Source organism: Eleutherodactylus coqui, chromosome 11, assembly GCF_035609145.1.
Source record: "Eleutherodactylus coqui strain aEleCoq1 chromosome 11, aEleCoq1.hap1, whole genome shotgun sequence".
Taxonomy (NCBI): domain Eukaryota; kingdom Metazoa; phylum Chordata; class Amphibia; order Anura; family Eleutherodactylidae; genus Eleutherodactylus; species Eleutherodactylus coqui.
In genome coordinates, this window is record NC_089847.1 from 44,406,953 (window position 1) to 44,423,412 (window position 16,460).

At 45.1% G+C, this 16,460-nt stretch overlaps 1 protein-coding gene across 1 annotated transcript in view; it reads left to right on the plus strand.

Moving 5' to 3' along the window:
- The window catches only part of CYLD (CYLD lysine 63 deubiquitinase), a 53,317-nt gene that overhangs the window by 4,312 nt on the left and 32,545 nt on the right, over positions 1-16,460 (plus strand). Inside the window, exons 3-6 of the mRNA XM_066583971.1 lie at positions 3,728-4,346; positions 6,624-6,926; positions 14,029-14,134; positions 15,113-15,211. Coding sequence (XP_066440068.1) covers positions 3,846-4,346; positions 6,624-6,926; positions 14,029-14,134; positions 15,113-15,211 — 1,009 coding nt within the window. The 5' untranslated portion in view covers positions 3,728-3,845. The remainder of the gene's footprint in view (positions 1-3,727; positions 4,347-6,623; positions 6,927-14,028; positions 14,135-15,112; positions 15,212-16,460) is intronic.

Here is a 16,460-nt window from a genome sequence, read left to right on the forward strand (position 1 = left end):
CGGCACATCTGGGTAGAAGGAACAATAATGCACATGTGTGATGTAATATCCCCACAGGATAGGCCTGCATAGGCCAATCGTAGGCCCGCATATGGGCTATAATGAACCATTATATACGGAATTAAAAAACCCGTCTATTTTAACACCCATTTCGATACCTCAGTTGGTAATGAACAACAGCAGGCAACTCCAGCTCCATGGCTGTGAGCAGTCTCCCTTTAACTACTGCACCCCTCCTTCCTCCCAGCTGATTAATTCACCATTTCATCAAAGCACCATTTTCATGTTGATCAAAACCGTGCCCCTCCTTAGATGATGTGTTACACCGTCAGCCCCCCTATCTAAAGGCTATGGTGATGGAAAAATAAAGCAGTTAGGATTTTTGAAAGCAGGGAGGAAAAAAACAAAAAATGACTTGAGAGTGAAGGGGTTAAAGCTCCACTTGGCTCATCCTTTTGAGGAAAGTTGATTGAAAACTATTCTGCTCCTCTCATAGTTTCCAGTATAATTTTCCCCGTCTATTCCAGAATTCCACGTCCCCCTCGGTTATGAGGTGTGAGAATTGCCATTCAGCAGTTTGGGAAAGCTGGGTGATGGCTCCTGTGGAAGCTACCTTGTGGCCATAATAGTTCATCACTACGGAAGACCCCTTAATATGTATTTATGAGCGTTAGTCATGGACTGATATGACAGCGGTTGGCCCATAAAACCCATTTCTATTAGGGTGACCCCTGGGCCCCATGATGGTCAATTAGGGACAGTGCTATGGGGTTGATGGTGGTGATCTCCCTCAATCCCATAGACAGTGGATGGAGAGGTGATGCCGTGGCGTGGTTACACATAGCCACCTGTCAGCTCATAGGAAAGCTCTAGAAAAGAGAGCTGGAAGCTGATTGGCTGCTATGAGCCATTGCTTTAGACTCCTTATTTCCTTTGATCGCGGTCTTACGGTGCGGTCTGTACTGAGCAGGCTAGGAGATCTCCCCTCTACAGGCTGTTCGTGAGTGCTGTGCACTCCGGCAGGTCGCTCTGTGATGTCCTGGAGTACTCTGGGAGTAATCCAACAGTGTGAACACGAATCTGCTTCTCAGCAGTACAAGAAATGAACGCTGCGCTGTGATTGGTTGCTACGGGCACCTAAGATTTTCTATAAGTCAGCCTTCATAAGAGTGTGGTGCTGGGGTACTTTACTGTGGCCAACCTGGGTAAGTCTCTGAGTCATTCGGTTATGCCTGTTGCCATTGTCACCTTGCTTTCCCAGGCTCCTGATTGGCACATGTTACCAGTTATAAAGTACTACGCTCCTCTCCTCCTGTCCTGCGACGGAGAAAGCCCAATTACTTTCAGGGTTTTAGGAAAGTTTAGTGAAAACCGCCATGAAGTCCGTAATGGTGACATATTGTTGATCACCCAGTGTTTCCAGAGCTCATACTCTGCATTTTCTTGCGCCGTCATTGAAATGATTGCAGTGGTGGGGCATGGGTGCCTTCTGCTTTAGTCATGTGGGGACTGTCAAGATGCCCTTTCTCGGGATCAGTGGGGTCTCAACAGTCGGACCCCCACTGGTCATGAAGTTATCCACTATCCTATGGACCACTGTAGGTTTCGGTTCAATACCCTCTATGGCCCCTTCAGTTGTTCAGGATTTGATGTGTATTTCAGCACAGATTCCACATCTGAATCGATGTGATATCTAATGCCAATCTGCATGCAGTGCGTGTAAGCGGGTTTATAATAACCCTGTTCACGTGTAGCAGGGAAATACATGCAAATAAGTAACATTACTTGGCATCCAGTATGCGTTCAGTGAGTGGAGGCGGAGCGCGCCGGAGATGTCTTCTGGCATCCAGTATGCGTTCAGTGAGTGGAGGCGGAGCGCGCCGGAGATGTCTTCTGGCATCCAGTATGCGTTCAGTGAGTGGAGGCGGAGCGCGCCGGAGATCTCTTCTGGCATCCAGTATGCGTTCAGTGAGTGGAAGCGGAGCACGCCGGAGATGTCTTCTGGCATCCAGTATGCGTTCAGTGAGTGGAGGCGGAGCACGCCGGAGATGTCTTCTGGCATCCAGTATGCGTTCAGTGAGTGGAGGCGGAGCGCGCCGGAGATCTCTTCTGGCATCCAGTATGCGTTCAGTGAGTGGAGGCGGAGCGTGCCGGAGATCTCTTCTGGCATCCAGTATGCGTTCAGTGAGTGCAGGCGGAGCGCGCCGGAGATCTCTTCTGGCATCCAGTATGCGTTCAGTGAGTGGAGGCGGAGCGCGCCGGAGATCTCTTCTGGCATCCAGTATGCGTTCAGTGAGTGGAGGCGGAGTGCGCCGGAGATCTCTTCTGGCATCCTGTATGCGTTCAGTGAGTGGAGGCGGAGCGCGCCGGAGATCTCTTCTGGCATCCAGTATGCGTTCAGTGAGTGGAGGCGGAGCGCGCCGGAGATCTCTTCTGGCTTGTAGTATGCGTTCAGTGAGTGGAGGCGGAGCGCGCCGGAGATGTCTTCTGGCATCCAGTATGCGTTCAGTGAGTGGAGGCGGAGCGCGCCGGAGATCTCTTCTGGCATCCAGTATGCGTTCAGTGAGTGGAGGCGGAGCGCTCTGGAGATCTCTTCTGGCATTCAGTATGCGTTCAGTGAGTGGAGGCGGAGCGCGCCGGAGATCTCTTCTGGCATCCAGTATGCGTTCAGTGAGTGGAGGCGGAGCGCGCCGGAGATCTCTTCTGGCTTGTAGTATGCGTTCAGTGAGTGGAGGCAGCCGCGGTTTCAACCGGATTTACCGCAGCGGATTAACCGTCCCGTGTGGATGAGATTTCTGAGAAATCTCATCCACATGGCTGGCTAATCCCGAGATTAGCGGCCGCGTGCGGTTTACCGCAGGCGGATCTGCTGCGGCAAAACCACGGCAAATCCGCCCTGTGTGAATCCAGCCTTAACAGTAGGAAATACTACGGTTTCCCCCAAAATAAGCCCTAGCTACATTAAAAAAAACAAACCCTGCAATACATCACCTAAGAGGCGCTGTGCGCTCCAGCGCATGTCTCCTCTGCAGCTCCGGCAGACTTGCTTGTAGTTTTCACCCAGCACTTCTTGGTCAGAGGTTCAAAATTCCTGCCTCCAGGAAGCACTGGCTCTGATTGGCTGAGCCATGACACTCAAGAACCAATCAGAGCCAGTGCTTCCTGGAGGTGGGGATTTTGAACCTCTGACCAGGAAGTGCTAAGTGAAAGCTACAAGTAAGAGTGCCGGAGCTACAGAGGAGACGTGCGGCAGAGCGGACAGCGCCTCTTAGGTGATGTATTGTGTTTTGTTTTGTTGTTTTTCTGCAGCCAGGGCTTATTTTTGGGGTAGGGCTTATATTTTAACCCCTCTTTCTCCCGAAAATCTCGGCAAAACGCAGCGATATCGCTATCGTCTGTGTGAAAGAGGCCTTACACAGAACAATTATTGGGCACGAATGTTGGACTGTGTAGAAGGGACAATGATCCGCCAATGATCATCTGTCTGCTGCTAGTCACTAATTGGCTGTCCTTCTGTCTGTGTGGACGAGGAGATGTCCGGCTTGCTCTACGGATTCTCAGCCTGTGTAACATAAAAGCGAAGGGGTGCTGATAGACATGCGTTATCAATCACTGCTGTTCCATCCGCCCGGGAACCATGTAGAGCATGTACACATCCTGAAAACCTTTCCAAGATGTTCTTAATCAGCCTTGTAATTCTCCGCTCCTGTCTTCATGTTCCTTCCAGGCCGGCCACTCATTCATCTCCTTGGAACATGGATTTGGCAGCCTTGCAGCATTGGATATATAGGATTATCTAAGACAAGGAACTTCTTAACTCCTTCATCGCACCCTGCTTTGTCACAATGAGTTCCAATCTGTGGGGTCAGGAGAAGAGTAGCTCCTCCTATTGGGAAGAACGGATTTTTTACCTACTGATCCAGGAGTGCAGTTTGCTTGACAAACAGACCCAAAAACAGATTAAGGTTCCCCGGGGGAGTATTGGGCAGTATGTCCAGGAGCGGGCTGCGCACAGCAGGAGCATCCCATCCAAGAGCAAAAAAGTACAGATTGCCCTGAAGATCTTGGATCAGACCCATACCCTCGTCTTCGTGGATGACAAGGATGTTATTGAGATCACGGAGAAGCTGGCCGAACTGCTGCTGGCCATAACAAACTGCGAGGAGCGCTATAGTCTATTCAAAAATAAAGGCAGACTTTCTAGAGCCTTGCAGATTGAGACTGGGTCCGCGGTAAGGGTGTTCCTGAGACCTGGAGACGGGCACTACCCTGGCGTTGTGCGCTACAGGGGACCATTGCTGCCAGAAAGATCTCTCACTGGAATTTTCTTTGGGGTGGAATTGTTGGTAAGTTATTGCTAAGTCATGAAGTGATATGATGTTCTTCCTGGAAATGTACAGACCGATTTAGAACCGATGCACAATGCTTGCCGGGCATCGGGTGGCTGTCTTGACAACTGTGCCACCAAGCACGCAGTTGCAGATCTTCACGCCTGATGTTATATCGGGCAGGGCAGTATCCTTGAACAAGCCCTTTAACAAGCAGTTCTAGAGCAGGCATGTTAGGAGGGCTGACAGATCCTCTTCAAAAAATCTAAAGTTGTCGTGAGAATGGAAGGGGGAGTAGTATTACCTGCTGTACTCTGTTGGTCCAGTTGGACCTTGGTCCGCTGGTTCTTCGGTCTACTAAGATGGCAACAGTGCTTCTCTAATAATCCGACACACACTGTGTGCTGGTAGGGCATCAGTACACCACAGGCTGCCCTCTGATTGGCCAGCGCTGCTCAGGTGATGGCCAGTCTGAAGGCAGTGTGGGGCGTCTCGCACTTGTGCATCAAATTGTGAGAAGAGCGCGGGAGCCATATTAAAAACCCAAAGAGGGTTAACAGTGTAACTGGAGGATAGGAGTGGCATAGCTAAGGTTCAATGGGCCTTGGTGAAGCAGTTCAGCTTTTGGTTCCCCTCTTCCTCAACATATATATGACAGCTATTATAACTGGCTTAGCTACAGCGGCTCAGCTCAGTTATCCATAAAGTAATAATACCCCTATTCTTCCAACCACAAAATAATATCTCTTTTGTGCCTCACATTAGAATATTGCTCTCCATTGTGCCCAACAGTGTAATAGGTGCCCCCTTTGTACTCGTACACATAAAAAATTCTGTCATTTCCCCCACAAAATAGTAATACCCTGTTTATGCCCCACCATAACAGTGCGCCTATCTGTGCCCTCACCAACATAATAAACCTCACTTGTGCACCTGCCAAGGTAACAGTTCTCTACTCCCCCCTAAGTAGTGGCTGCCCCACTGTGCCCCCCTGACAGTACTAGGGTGAAAGCAAAGTGGTGGAGCTACTCCATGGGTGGATGTATATAGTTTCTTGTGAATAGTGGTACAATTGTATGTGGAAGGTGCTACCGGCCAGACAACAAGACAGGCCAAGAAGTACACAGTGAGAGTGAGGAAAAAAAAATGGTTCAACGTGTAACGACTCCAAAAAAAAAGGTGGTGATAAGATATAAAGATCTTATTTTATGAGGAGTAAAACCAACAAAACAAACGTGTTTCGAGGTAAAACTTTTTCCGTAATTGCTGGGGCAAGACATGCTGCATGGCTACGGTGAGTATTTAGGTTGCCATGCCAGCAACACGCCAATTCGGAAACTATAGGGAGAGGAAGAGGCTACAGGTGTGGCTGTAGATATCTACACTTCAGACACCAGGAGCCACAACCTGCGGCCTGGTCCTCTCCCTATAGAGTTCCTACTGGCCGTTCTGGCATGGCAACCTAAATACTCACCATAGCCGTCCAGCATGTCTTGCCCCAGCACTTACTGAAGAAGAGGTTTTTCCTCTAAATGCATTTGTTCTGCTGGTTTTACTCCTCATATAATAAAATCTTTTATATCTTACCATCATCACCATTTTTTTGGAGACGTTGCGCCTTAAGCAATTTTTCTCTCACTCCCACCGTGCCCCCCTGAAAGTAGTGGCGGCCCCGTCCCCCACAATTGTGGTCCCTTTTGTTTTTCCCAAATATAATAGTGGTCCCTCTCTTCCTACCCACAAGTAATTACTTACCCAATAATAGTGGTCCTCTGGGCTTCTGCTTCATCTCACCCCTGTCCCCCACACCTTCCAAAATAATAGTGGACCTCTATGATCCCTCTGCTCTGGCGGAACCAAAGAGTCAGGGAAGATTATAAAGGCTGCACAACAAAAGTGTACAGATCTGAAGGTACCAGTGTCGGTGTGGTGAGGAGAGTCTCTGGGTTCCCCCAGGCTTAGGGGCCTGGTCACAGTTGCGACCACTGTGCCCCCTATAGCTATGATGGCAGGCAATATTACCAACCCCTACCAGTTCCAAAGCAGATTGTCGTTGGGACCAGAGTATAACTTGAAAGGAGTCAATTCTATAGCATTAGAAAAACATGTCTGCTATCTTCCTTCGGCTATAAAGAGAATATATTATTTAACATGGTCAGAATACTCTACAGAAGGGGCTGCTGTACCCTGTTGGGCGGCACCAAGGAAGGTGAAGTTGCTGTCAAAATGATTATGAACTTTCTAATTATCCAATAATTCTGAACTTTCTAACGGCTTCTTTATGTCACCCATCAGGAAGATGGCCGTGGTCAGGGGTTTACAGAAGGATCGTACCAAGGAAAGCAGTTATTCCGTTGTGATGATGAATGTGGGGTGTTTGTGGCTCTCGACAAGCTAGAACTGTGTGAGAAGGATGACGACGAACTAGAAAGTGACTATGCCTCTCCGGTAGACCCCAACCCAACAGAAATCCCTCCTCTGGAGATCAACTCGCGGGTGTCCCTGAAAATCGGAGAGAGTATGGAATTCGGAACAGTTATCTTCTGCGATGTGCTACCTGGAAAGGAAAGCCTTGGATACTTTGTTGGAGTAGATATGGTAAGTGACCTAATGGTACATTTTCCTTGTAAGATATTAGTAGCTAGATATATCAAAACCGCCTCTCATGACTTCGGGGGGAAGTAGCAATCCAGATAGCTGCGGCAAAGGATCATAGAATCATAGAATGGTAGAGTTGGAAGGGACCTCCAGGGTCATCGGGTCCAACCCCCTGCTCAGTGCAGGATTCACTGAATCATCCCAGACAGATATTTGTCCAGCCTTTGTTTGAACACTTCCATTGAAGGAGAACTCCCCACCTCCCATGGTAATCTGTTCCACTCATTGATCACCCTCACTGTCAGAAAGTTATTTCTAATATCTAATTTTTGTCTCCCCCCCCCCCCCCCTTTCAGTTTCATCTCATTGCGTCTAGTCTTTCCTTGTACAAATGAGAATAGGGCTGATCCCTCTGCACTGTGACAGCCCTTCAGATATTTGTAGACAGCTATTAAGACTCCTCTCAGCCTTCTTTTTTGCAAGCTAAACATTCCCAGATCCTTTAACCGTTCCTCATAGGACATGATTTGCAGACCGCTCACCATCTTGGTAACTCTTCTCTGAACTTGCTCCAGTTTGTCTATGTCTTTTTTAAAGTTGGGTGCCCAGAACTGTACACAGTATTCCAGATGAGGTCTGACTAAGAAAGAGTAGAGGGGGATAATGACCTCACATGATCTAGACTCTATGCTTCTCTTAATACATCCCAGAATTGTGTTTGCCTTTTTGGCTGCTGCATCACATTGTTGACTCATGTTCAGTCTATGATCTATTAGTATACCCAAGTCTTTTTCACATGTGCTGCTGCTTAATTCCTCCCATTCTGTATGTGCTTTTCTGATGCACTGTATGTGCTTTTCTCATTTTTGTTGCCCAGATGCAGGACTTTGCATTTCTCCTTTTTAATTACCATTCTTTTAGTCGCCGCCCACTGTGCCAGATTTTCTAGATCTCATTTGAATACTCTCTCTCGTCCCTAGTGCTAGGACTGCGGAGTGTCTCCCATTGTTTTCAATGGGGAGATCTCGCATCGCGATGCTGCTGCCGACCCCATTGAAAACAATGGGTTATGCGATGGCACACCGAGAAGTAGGACGTGCCGTGATTTGTTTCCCACACTGCAATGCGGAAAGAATTCAAAAGAATGGGGTTCATATTCGTGCGTCTCCCAACACACAAATGTTGTGCAATTTATTTAGTATTCCCTCGGCCGTGTGAAAACAGCGCAAGTGACAGAATGCTGAAAACAGCTTATTCGTCTCTTATATGCCGCTGTTCGTAGCTCAGACAGCTACACACAATGGTGTATATACACAAATATAAAAATATTAATTTATTATCAGTATATGCCATTATTGGTCTTTCTTGGGGGGGGGGGGAGGCAGTAAAGTTCATGGCAAAACTAAATTTCTTTTTTTTTAAATTTTGTAACATTTAACCCCCTAAGGACACGGCCTATTTGGACGCAGCAATTTTCATCTCCATTTTTCAAAAGCGATAAGGCGAGCTGTCGTTTTTATTGGTGCCATTTTTGGGTACATAGACTATATTGTAAAGTTTTTATTATTATTATTATTATTATTATTATTTTTTTATGATAACTGGGAGAGAAAACACATCAATTCTGCCATAGTTTTTTTTTGTTTTTTACTGCGTTCATTATGCAGCATAAAGGACACAATCCATTTTTTCTGCGGGTCGGTACGATTACAACGATACCCAAATTCTTTTTTTATTTTTTTTAGGTTTTCTTTTACTTTTCTGCATTAAAAACCCTTTTTTTGGAAATGCTTTTTTTTTTTAATAAATGGCTGCATCAAAGTCCTGTAACTTTTTTTTATCTTTCCATGGACGGAGCTCTGTGAGGGCTTATTTTTTGCGAGACGAGCTGTAGTTTATCGGTACCATTTTACAGTTCATACGGCTTTTTTATCACTTTTTTATTGCGTTTTTTGGGAGGCAAAATGCTAAAAATTAGCATTTTTGTCTCGGTTTTTAGTGGGGGTTTTTTTTACACTTTTTTTTCCCATGCAGGATAAAAAGCATATGTAACTTATTACACCTGTCGTTACGGACACGATGATACCAAATATGTGGGATTTAATTTTATTTTTTTATGTGAATACGAAAAAAAAGTACCTAAAGTATTTTTATTTTTTTTTATTTTGTGTTTTTTGGGTTTTTTTTACGTTTTTCCTTTTTTGTACATTATTTTTATCTTTTTTTACTTACACTATTTTTGTCCCTGTGGGGAACATTCACCACAGCACCGATCGCTATGATAAAGCATTGCAGGCATCCTGCAACACCTTTATCGCTTGTTACAACGATCACAGGCAGGGGCAATACAGGACGCCAATATCTGGCATCCTGTTGCCATGGCAACTAGTCAGGCTCTACGGGATTGTATCGCGAGAGCCCGATGTCCTAGAGGAAGCGCGCTTATGATCTTGCGCTATCCTCAGGATGTAAGTTTACGCCCTGTCACGGGAAGTACCCCGCTGCCAGGACATAAACTTACGCCCTGGAGTGGGAAGGGGTTAAAACATGTAATTTTTCTGGTGTTCAAGTCCTGGGGAGAAGTATGTGAGAAAATGTCATCTGCAGAACATACTGTGTTTTTAAGAAAAACGCCACTAACCTAAAAAAGTAACGTCTGGCCATGGAGGTTTTGTCCTAAACGATGCTGTGAGAAAACTGCCGACCATTAAGAGAATAGCTTCGTCAAGGTTGGCTTTGCTACGATGTTACATCTGACTGCGGAGGTGAAGTACTGCCTCCGTCAAACTGGAAACAAAAGGAGGAAATCCAGCTTGGCTGTAACTTCAACCGCCTGATTCGGATGCTGCATTGTACAAACCTCAACATTGAAATGGCAAGACCAAGAAGGAAAGGTCATGGAGATATGCAAATAGCCGGAACCACAGACCTGTTAATGATATGCAAATGATGAAAAAATGAACCTAAATATTAAACATGTCTTGAGTTATTCAGTATCGAGTATGAACGCCACACGCAGTTACACCCTTGGCATGCAGTCAATGAGGTTGTTAATGGTTGTCCGAAGATTGTTCTGCCACGCTGAATATGCGAAAATCATAAAAAAAGATGCGCCACTAGCAGCTCCCTTTGCAAATGCCGACCAATAATGGCCCAGATGTGCTTGATTGGAGACAAGACTGTTGACGCTGCGGGCGAGGGTAACACATTTAGGCCATGCAGGCTGCTCACAATTGCAGCCTGGCATTGTCGTGTTCAAAATCAGCTCATGGGCCACTTGGGGGAAAATGGCCATGCCACTGGTTCCACAACCAAATCAACATAACACTGAGCTGTTAGTGTATCGGGAATGAAGACTAGAGGGGTCCGACTACCATATATTATACCACCCCACACCAAGATCCTGGACATATGACTGTTGTGACGTTCCCTTGTGAAGGCCTCTTCATGGCATTGCCCATGTGGTCTCCAGACCAATATCTGGGTATCGTTCATCTGAGACAAAAGCAGGATACATCACTGAAGAGAATGGACCTTCATTGCTGTCTGGCCTTGCACCATGATACCTTTTGTGAGCGATGACTTGCGGTCAATAGAACACCTGTCATTGGACGTCTGTCTCGTAGCCCAGTGTCATGCAATCACCTTCTGATGGTTTGTGTGGACTATTTGACATCCTCAGCTAGGAAAGTGACGTCCAATTTTACTCGCACAGAATGGATCACTACACACCGTTCTTTTAATCTGGCGATCTGTCCGTGTAGCTGTTCACCTCTGTGCAGCTCTTGCTATCCCTCCAGTTCGCCGCCATTCTCCCAACCACTGAGATACACAATGTTGAACAGTGCTGACATCTCAGCTTATACATGTAGTCATCTGTTGGAGTGATAAACCAAGGTCTACCAGTTCAAGGATTCTGTACCTGTCCATCTGCAACAAGGGTCAATAATTGGCACGTTGACGAACAGGAGGCATCACACAATCGTGCCACAAGACTTCTTCAATTTTAGAGGCTTTATATGGCTAAAACCCTTTTGCTTTTGATCTCCCTTTGATACAATGAAGCCCCTCCCACATGCCAGAGATTGGAGCTAGGTGCTTGAAAATGTGATCATTTGCATATCCTAGTGACACCTTCTAATTGCTCAATTTGCATAACCTTACTGCTTGTCTGTTTCTATGTTGAGTGTATATCACCAGTACCCGTCCTCCACCCACTGACATCACCCATTGATGGTGACTGGCCACTTGTCAGATTAAAAGCTCCAGGATCTAAATGTAGTCCAGGTTTGTAAAGCAAAAAGAAGAGGTGCGATAGACTCAGTGGGGCCGTAACTGTAAAATTATGCAGCTGGCCCTGCCGATCAGAGGCCATGATGAGTCCTCCATAAAGGTGTTGACTTGAAAATCCCTCTCCTCGGTAGATGGAAGCCGTCCATTGGCTATACATTTCCAGTTCAAGAAAGTTCTACTTTCTACTTGTTCAACTGAATAGACGTCTTCAGTCCAGCAGAACCAAAGTCGTCGTTATTGGTTACCCCTTTTATGATGTCCTGATTGGTGTGGACTGATATCTGCATTTCTACAATGTTCTGAGCTCTTTTTAATGTCAAAGATACTGGAAAACTTGAGGCTAACTCTGAAAGATTGTGTGTACAAAGCCTAAGGCCGGACTCGCACGAATTGGTCATATTCCGCGAGGGGGGTAATCTACAGTGGAAGACCTGTGAGGAATTGCGTAAGGGTGCGTTTGGTTTTCCGTATGGCTGTACATATAAGGACAGCGTATTGTCCACACGGAAGAACGAACGCAATCGGTGAATGACATCAGAAAGTAGCCCAACTCACTGGAAACGTCCTTCTGTCGCTCAGGTGACACTCTCCTCTGCTGTCATGGTGAGAGCCGCTCTGAGAGCCTTCAGAACGGGATGCTGCTCTCTAGGCTCGGCAGGTTTATACTACTTATTTTGGAAGTAGTATCAACCATTTAAAAAAATCAAACAAAAAAAGCCAAACACTTATTCTTGTGGAGGACAAGCCCAGAAGAACAAGCGGAGGTTGCAGACAGTCTGGATGGGTGGTGGTTCCCCAGACTGTCCTAAATTGTCTGCTCACAAATTCCTGCTTTCTTTATTCCATTCATCTGGCTCCTAGCAACGTGGGTACGAATCTGCATCCATATGCAAGGTAATTGCATATGCATTGCGGATCGAACTCATCCATAGAGATCAATGGAACTCATATGCGCGGAATCCCAGGTAAAATAGAGCATGCTGCGATTTTTCTTCCACTCGCAGAATCCGCAATACCTTCCTGCAAGTGTGATCGAATTGTCAAATCAATGCATTTCAATGCCCGCATAATACCGCGGATGCCGATCACAGGATCTGTAATTTATATCCGCTCGTGTAAGACTGGCCTAAATAAGGTGAAGGGCTTGCGAAGATGTTCAATATGTTCTGTAGCTTTAACCCCTTAATGACCGCTGATACACCTTTTAACAGCCTGTATCGGCGGACTATGTATGAAGAGAGATCGCGGGGCGACCTCTCCTCAAACAGCATGGGCGTCAGCTGTTACAGCTGACACCTGCAGGCAATAGCTGCCATCAGCCACGCAGCCGATCGCGGCTATTAACCCTATAAATGCCGCTGTCAATTTTGACAGCGACCTTTAAATGCCCTGAACGATGATCAGGGGTCCCGTGTACAGCCTTCCCGCGTGAGATCGCAGAGAGCTGTGCAGGTGTCATGGCAACCAGGGTCCTTCTGAAAGACCCCAGGGCTGCCTTAGCAGATTGCCTATCAAGCCGTCCCCATGGGGTGGCTTAATAGACTGCCTGTCAGATTGCAGAATGATGTAATGCTATGGCATTACGTGATCCTGCAGGAGCGATCAAAGCATCGCTAGTTGTAGTCCTCCAGGGGGGCTAAAACAAAAAAGTAAAAATAAGATCAATAAAGTTTTATTAATGGTAAAAAAAAAAGAATAAAAGTTTAAATCACCCCCCTTTTGCCATATCTATAATAAAAAATGTAAACTATGAAACAAAAATACATATTTGGTATCACCGCGTCCGTAAAAGTCCAATCTATGAAAGTAATGCATCATTTACACCGCACGGTGAACATCATCTGAAGGGAAAAAAAAAAATAAAATTTAAGAACGCCAGAAATGCACTTTTTCAGTCACCCTGTCTCCCAGAAAAAAGGCAATACAAAGCGATCAAAAAGAAATTTGTATTCCAAAATGATGCAAACGTAAACTACAGGGCATCTTGCAAAAAACGGGCCCTCACACAATTACGTTAACGGAAAAATATAACAGTTATTGTGCGCAGAAGATGGCGGGAGAAAATCAATTTTAAAAAATGTCTTTGAAAAAAAAAAAAAAAGTAGTACAGAAAAAAAAACTATGCTAGTTGGGTATCGTAGTTATCGTACTGACCCACAGAATAAAGTTATCATGTCGTTGTTGTTGCGTCGTAGAAACAAGACGCACTGAAAGATGGCAGAATGTCGTTTATTTTTCATTACCACTTTGAATTTTTGAAAAATACAACTTGTCTTGCAAAAAACAACCTTCATACAGCGACGTGATGGATAAATAAAGGAGTTACGATTTTTTTTAAAAGGGGGAGGAAAAAACAAAAATGGGGGGAAAAAATGGCCTGCATCATTAAGGGGTTAAACTGTAAATGTTTTGTTGCTCTTTCATAATTGGTAGTTTGAGGTTTGATGATATTTTTGTTACCACCTTGAAGACATGCGCTATTTTAGTCATCTAGTTTGTCTACAAAATACATAGCTACCTTGGTGTTACTTTACTAACGGCACCCGCTGGAAATGTTTATTCTTGGTGGTGTGACGGAAGTGTGGTTGACCTAAAATGAGCAGTTTTGAAACTTTTTCTTTTTTAAGACCAGCTAGTAGTGAGAATGTGTGCACAGCGAGGCTCCGGCAGTGAGTTAGTGCTAGTCAGATGCTCGCTCCACGGCTCCAGCAGGAAGGTATTCCTTTTCTCAGACTATCACCCATCCATACACTTTAATTGACCGCTTGTGATAATAGATTTGACATGCAGCGTTATGTTTTCTCCCTAGGACAATCCTATTGGAAATTGGGATGGCCGGTATAATGGGATCCAGCTTTGTAGCTTTGCTAGTGTGGAGAGCACGCTCCTTCTGCACATCAATGATATCATCCCAGGTAGGAATATAGCATCCTGGATATGTAGGGTTCACCATTGCCTGTTCCCCCTAAATCTGGGATGTCTTCCATGGTTTTGTAATTGTATGTTCTTGCGGGCTCTGGGGAAGAAGGATCTCAGATGCCCTCAACAGAAGCAGAAGCTTTTATCTTTCCACTGACGGCTGTGTGAGGACTTGTGTGTTTCGGTTTCTGTAAGATGAGATATATATATATATATATATATATATATATATATATAATTATTTTTTTTTTTGGTGTTGCCACATTCAGATTTTTTAATACTTTATTCTAGGAGACATTAAGGTTACAGCAATGCTAAATGTTTCTTTCCATGTAAACGGTTTTTATGGACTTTTTAAAAAAAATTATTTTCCAAAACCTTATTGTGTATGTAAGTTCGCTGAAACGCGTAGGTGGCTTAACGGAAGGCCTTTTTAACATTTATATTTCACTGTCCTGTATGAAGAAGTAATAAGTATCATTGATGGGAGATCGACGTGTTGAAGCTGCTTACCTCCTCCTTTCTGTAATAAAGTACCCCCCTCCCCCTCCAGGTCCCTTCCCCATCCTTAGAATGTTCCCGCTGTGCAGGGAGCAGCTAATACACTGTACAATGCACTGTGCAGGAGAAGGTTCCCTTTACTGTCTGTCTGTAGGTGTCACATTGTCGGGCCCCCAATGATTAGAATGATATGGCATATTCTAGTGATTATCTGAAAAATGCTTTAAGCCCAAACTTGATTTCCAGTGTTAAAGTGACCCTCTGACCCCAGGGAGAATGTTTAGAAGACTAAAGGGGCCCCAGGAAGACTATATCCATGGCACATACAGGAGCGCAGCGGGTAACCTCCTTCCCTCCATTCCTTGGACAAATCTTATCCCATGGTTGGGGGGGGGGGCGTTATAAGCTTGATGATGTTATTATATTAAAACTTCTTCATTTTCTTATCATCTTCTTATGTGTTTTGTTGCCAGAATCTGTAACCCAGGAGAGAAGGCCCTTAAAACTTGCCTTTACGTCCAGGTGTGGAAGTGAGAAAAGCTTATCCAATCACAGCAAACCAAAGGTCACAGGTACCTTGTCGTTGTACGTTATGTACATTATCAGGGCTATTCCTATTCTTCTATTTTGTTGCTTTCATTAGTAAAACAAAAGTACAAAACCGGCTAAAGACCCTGCCACTGGGGGCACATTTATTACTGGGGCAGCGCCAGAATTCTGGTGTAAATTGTGCCTTTTTTGGCGCAAATCATTTTAGACAGATATACTACTGACTTGCACCAAAAAGCACAGATGTTACTCCTCGCTCCACTTTTCAAAAGTGTCTAGAAGGGGGGGGGGGGGGAGTTTGAGTGGAGTGGGGTATTTAGACAGATTTAATAATTGCTTTTTTTTTTCAAAAACTTTTTTTGACATTTTGTAAAGTAACAGTCCCCAATGGTGCGAGAGATAATCGCCACGTTCAAACTTTTCTTCTCCTTGTTAAAAGAAAAATCTTAAAATAAAATTAAAAAATACCAAAGTTCCTTCCCTTCCAGTGTGGGCACACACTCTGGATAACATGGATGCCCTATCACAATGCTGCTGTCTGTTGCCACATTGTGCCCGCCTGATACAGAATGGCTTCCCCTCCGGTCCCCTTTCTTCATTGGTGCACTTGCCTCCTTTTTCAATCCGCTATTAATCTTAAGAACACTAGCACCCAGCTGCTTTACTACCAGTGCAGATGCCCCATAGATGCCAGGGCTTACAACCCTAATGTCAATGTTTGTTTGGAGCAGTAGTGGCGGCATCAGTCATTGCGCAAGGTGCGCATATTTGGCATTTCTGTACTCGGGAGAATGAGAGCATTTGGTTATATTGTATATCTAATCAGTTATGCAACTACATTAGAGCACAAAGAGGAAGAACTGAGAAAAGTGCATTTTTTTCAGTTTTGTGTCTGTTTTCACTATATAGAAAGGCATGGAAAAAAGAAAACCTTAGTAGACTATGAAAAAGAAAAATATTCACCTTAAAAAATGTATTAGGCCGGGTTCACACGACCGGATTTGTATTGCGTAATGTGAGTTCAACGTCCGGGCGGACTTTGCGCGGTAAAACACAGGCATCGAAAATGCATGCCTTTTAATTTTTCCTTCACACTTGCGGATACAAATTGCGTATTTCGCGAGCAGAAGAAGAATCGTAGCATGCTCTATTTTACCCCAGAATCTACGTTGATGTCAATAGAGGCGTATGACCAGCAACCAATTTGTAATTAACATCGCATATCGGCTGCGGGCACCGGCGTTATCGGTAAGCGACGGTGCAGGAAATACA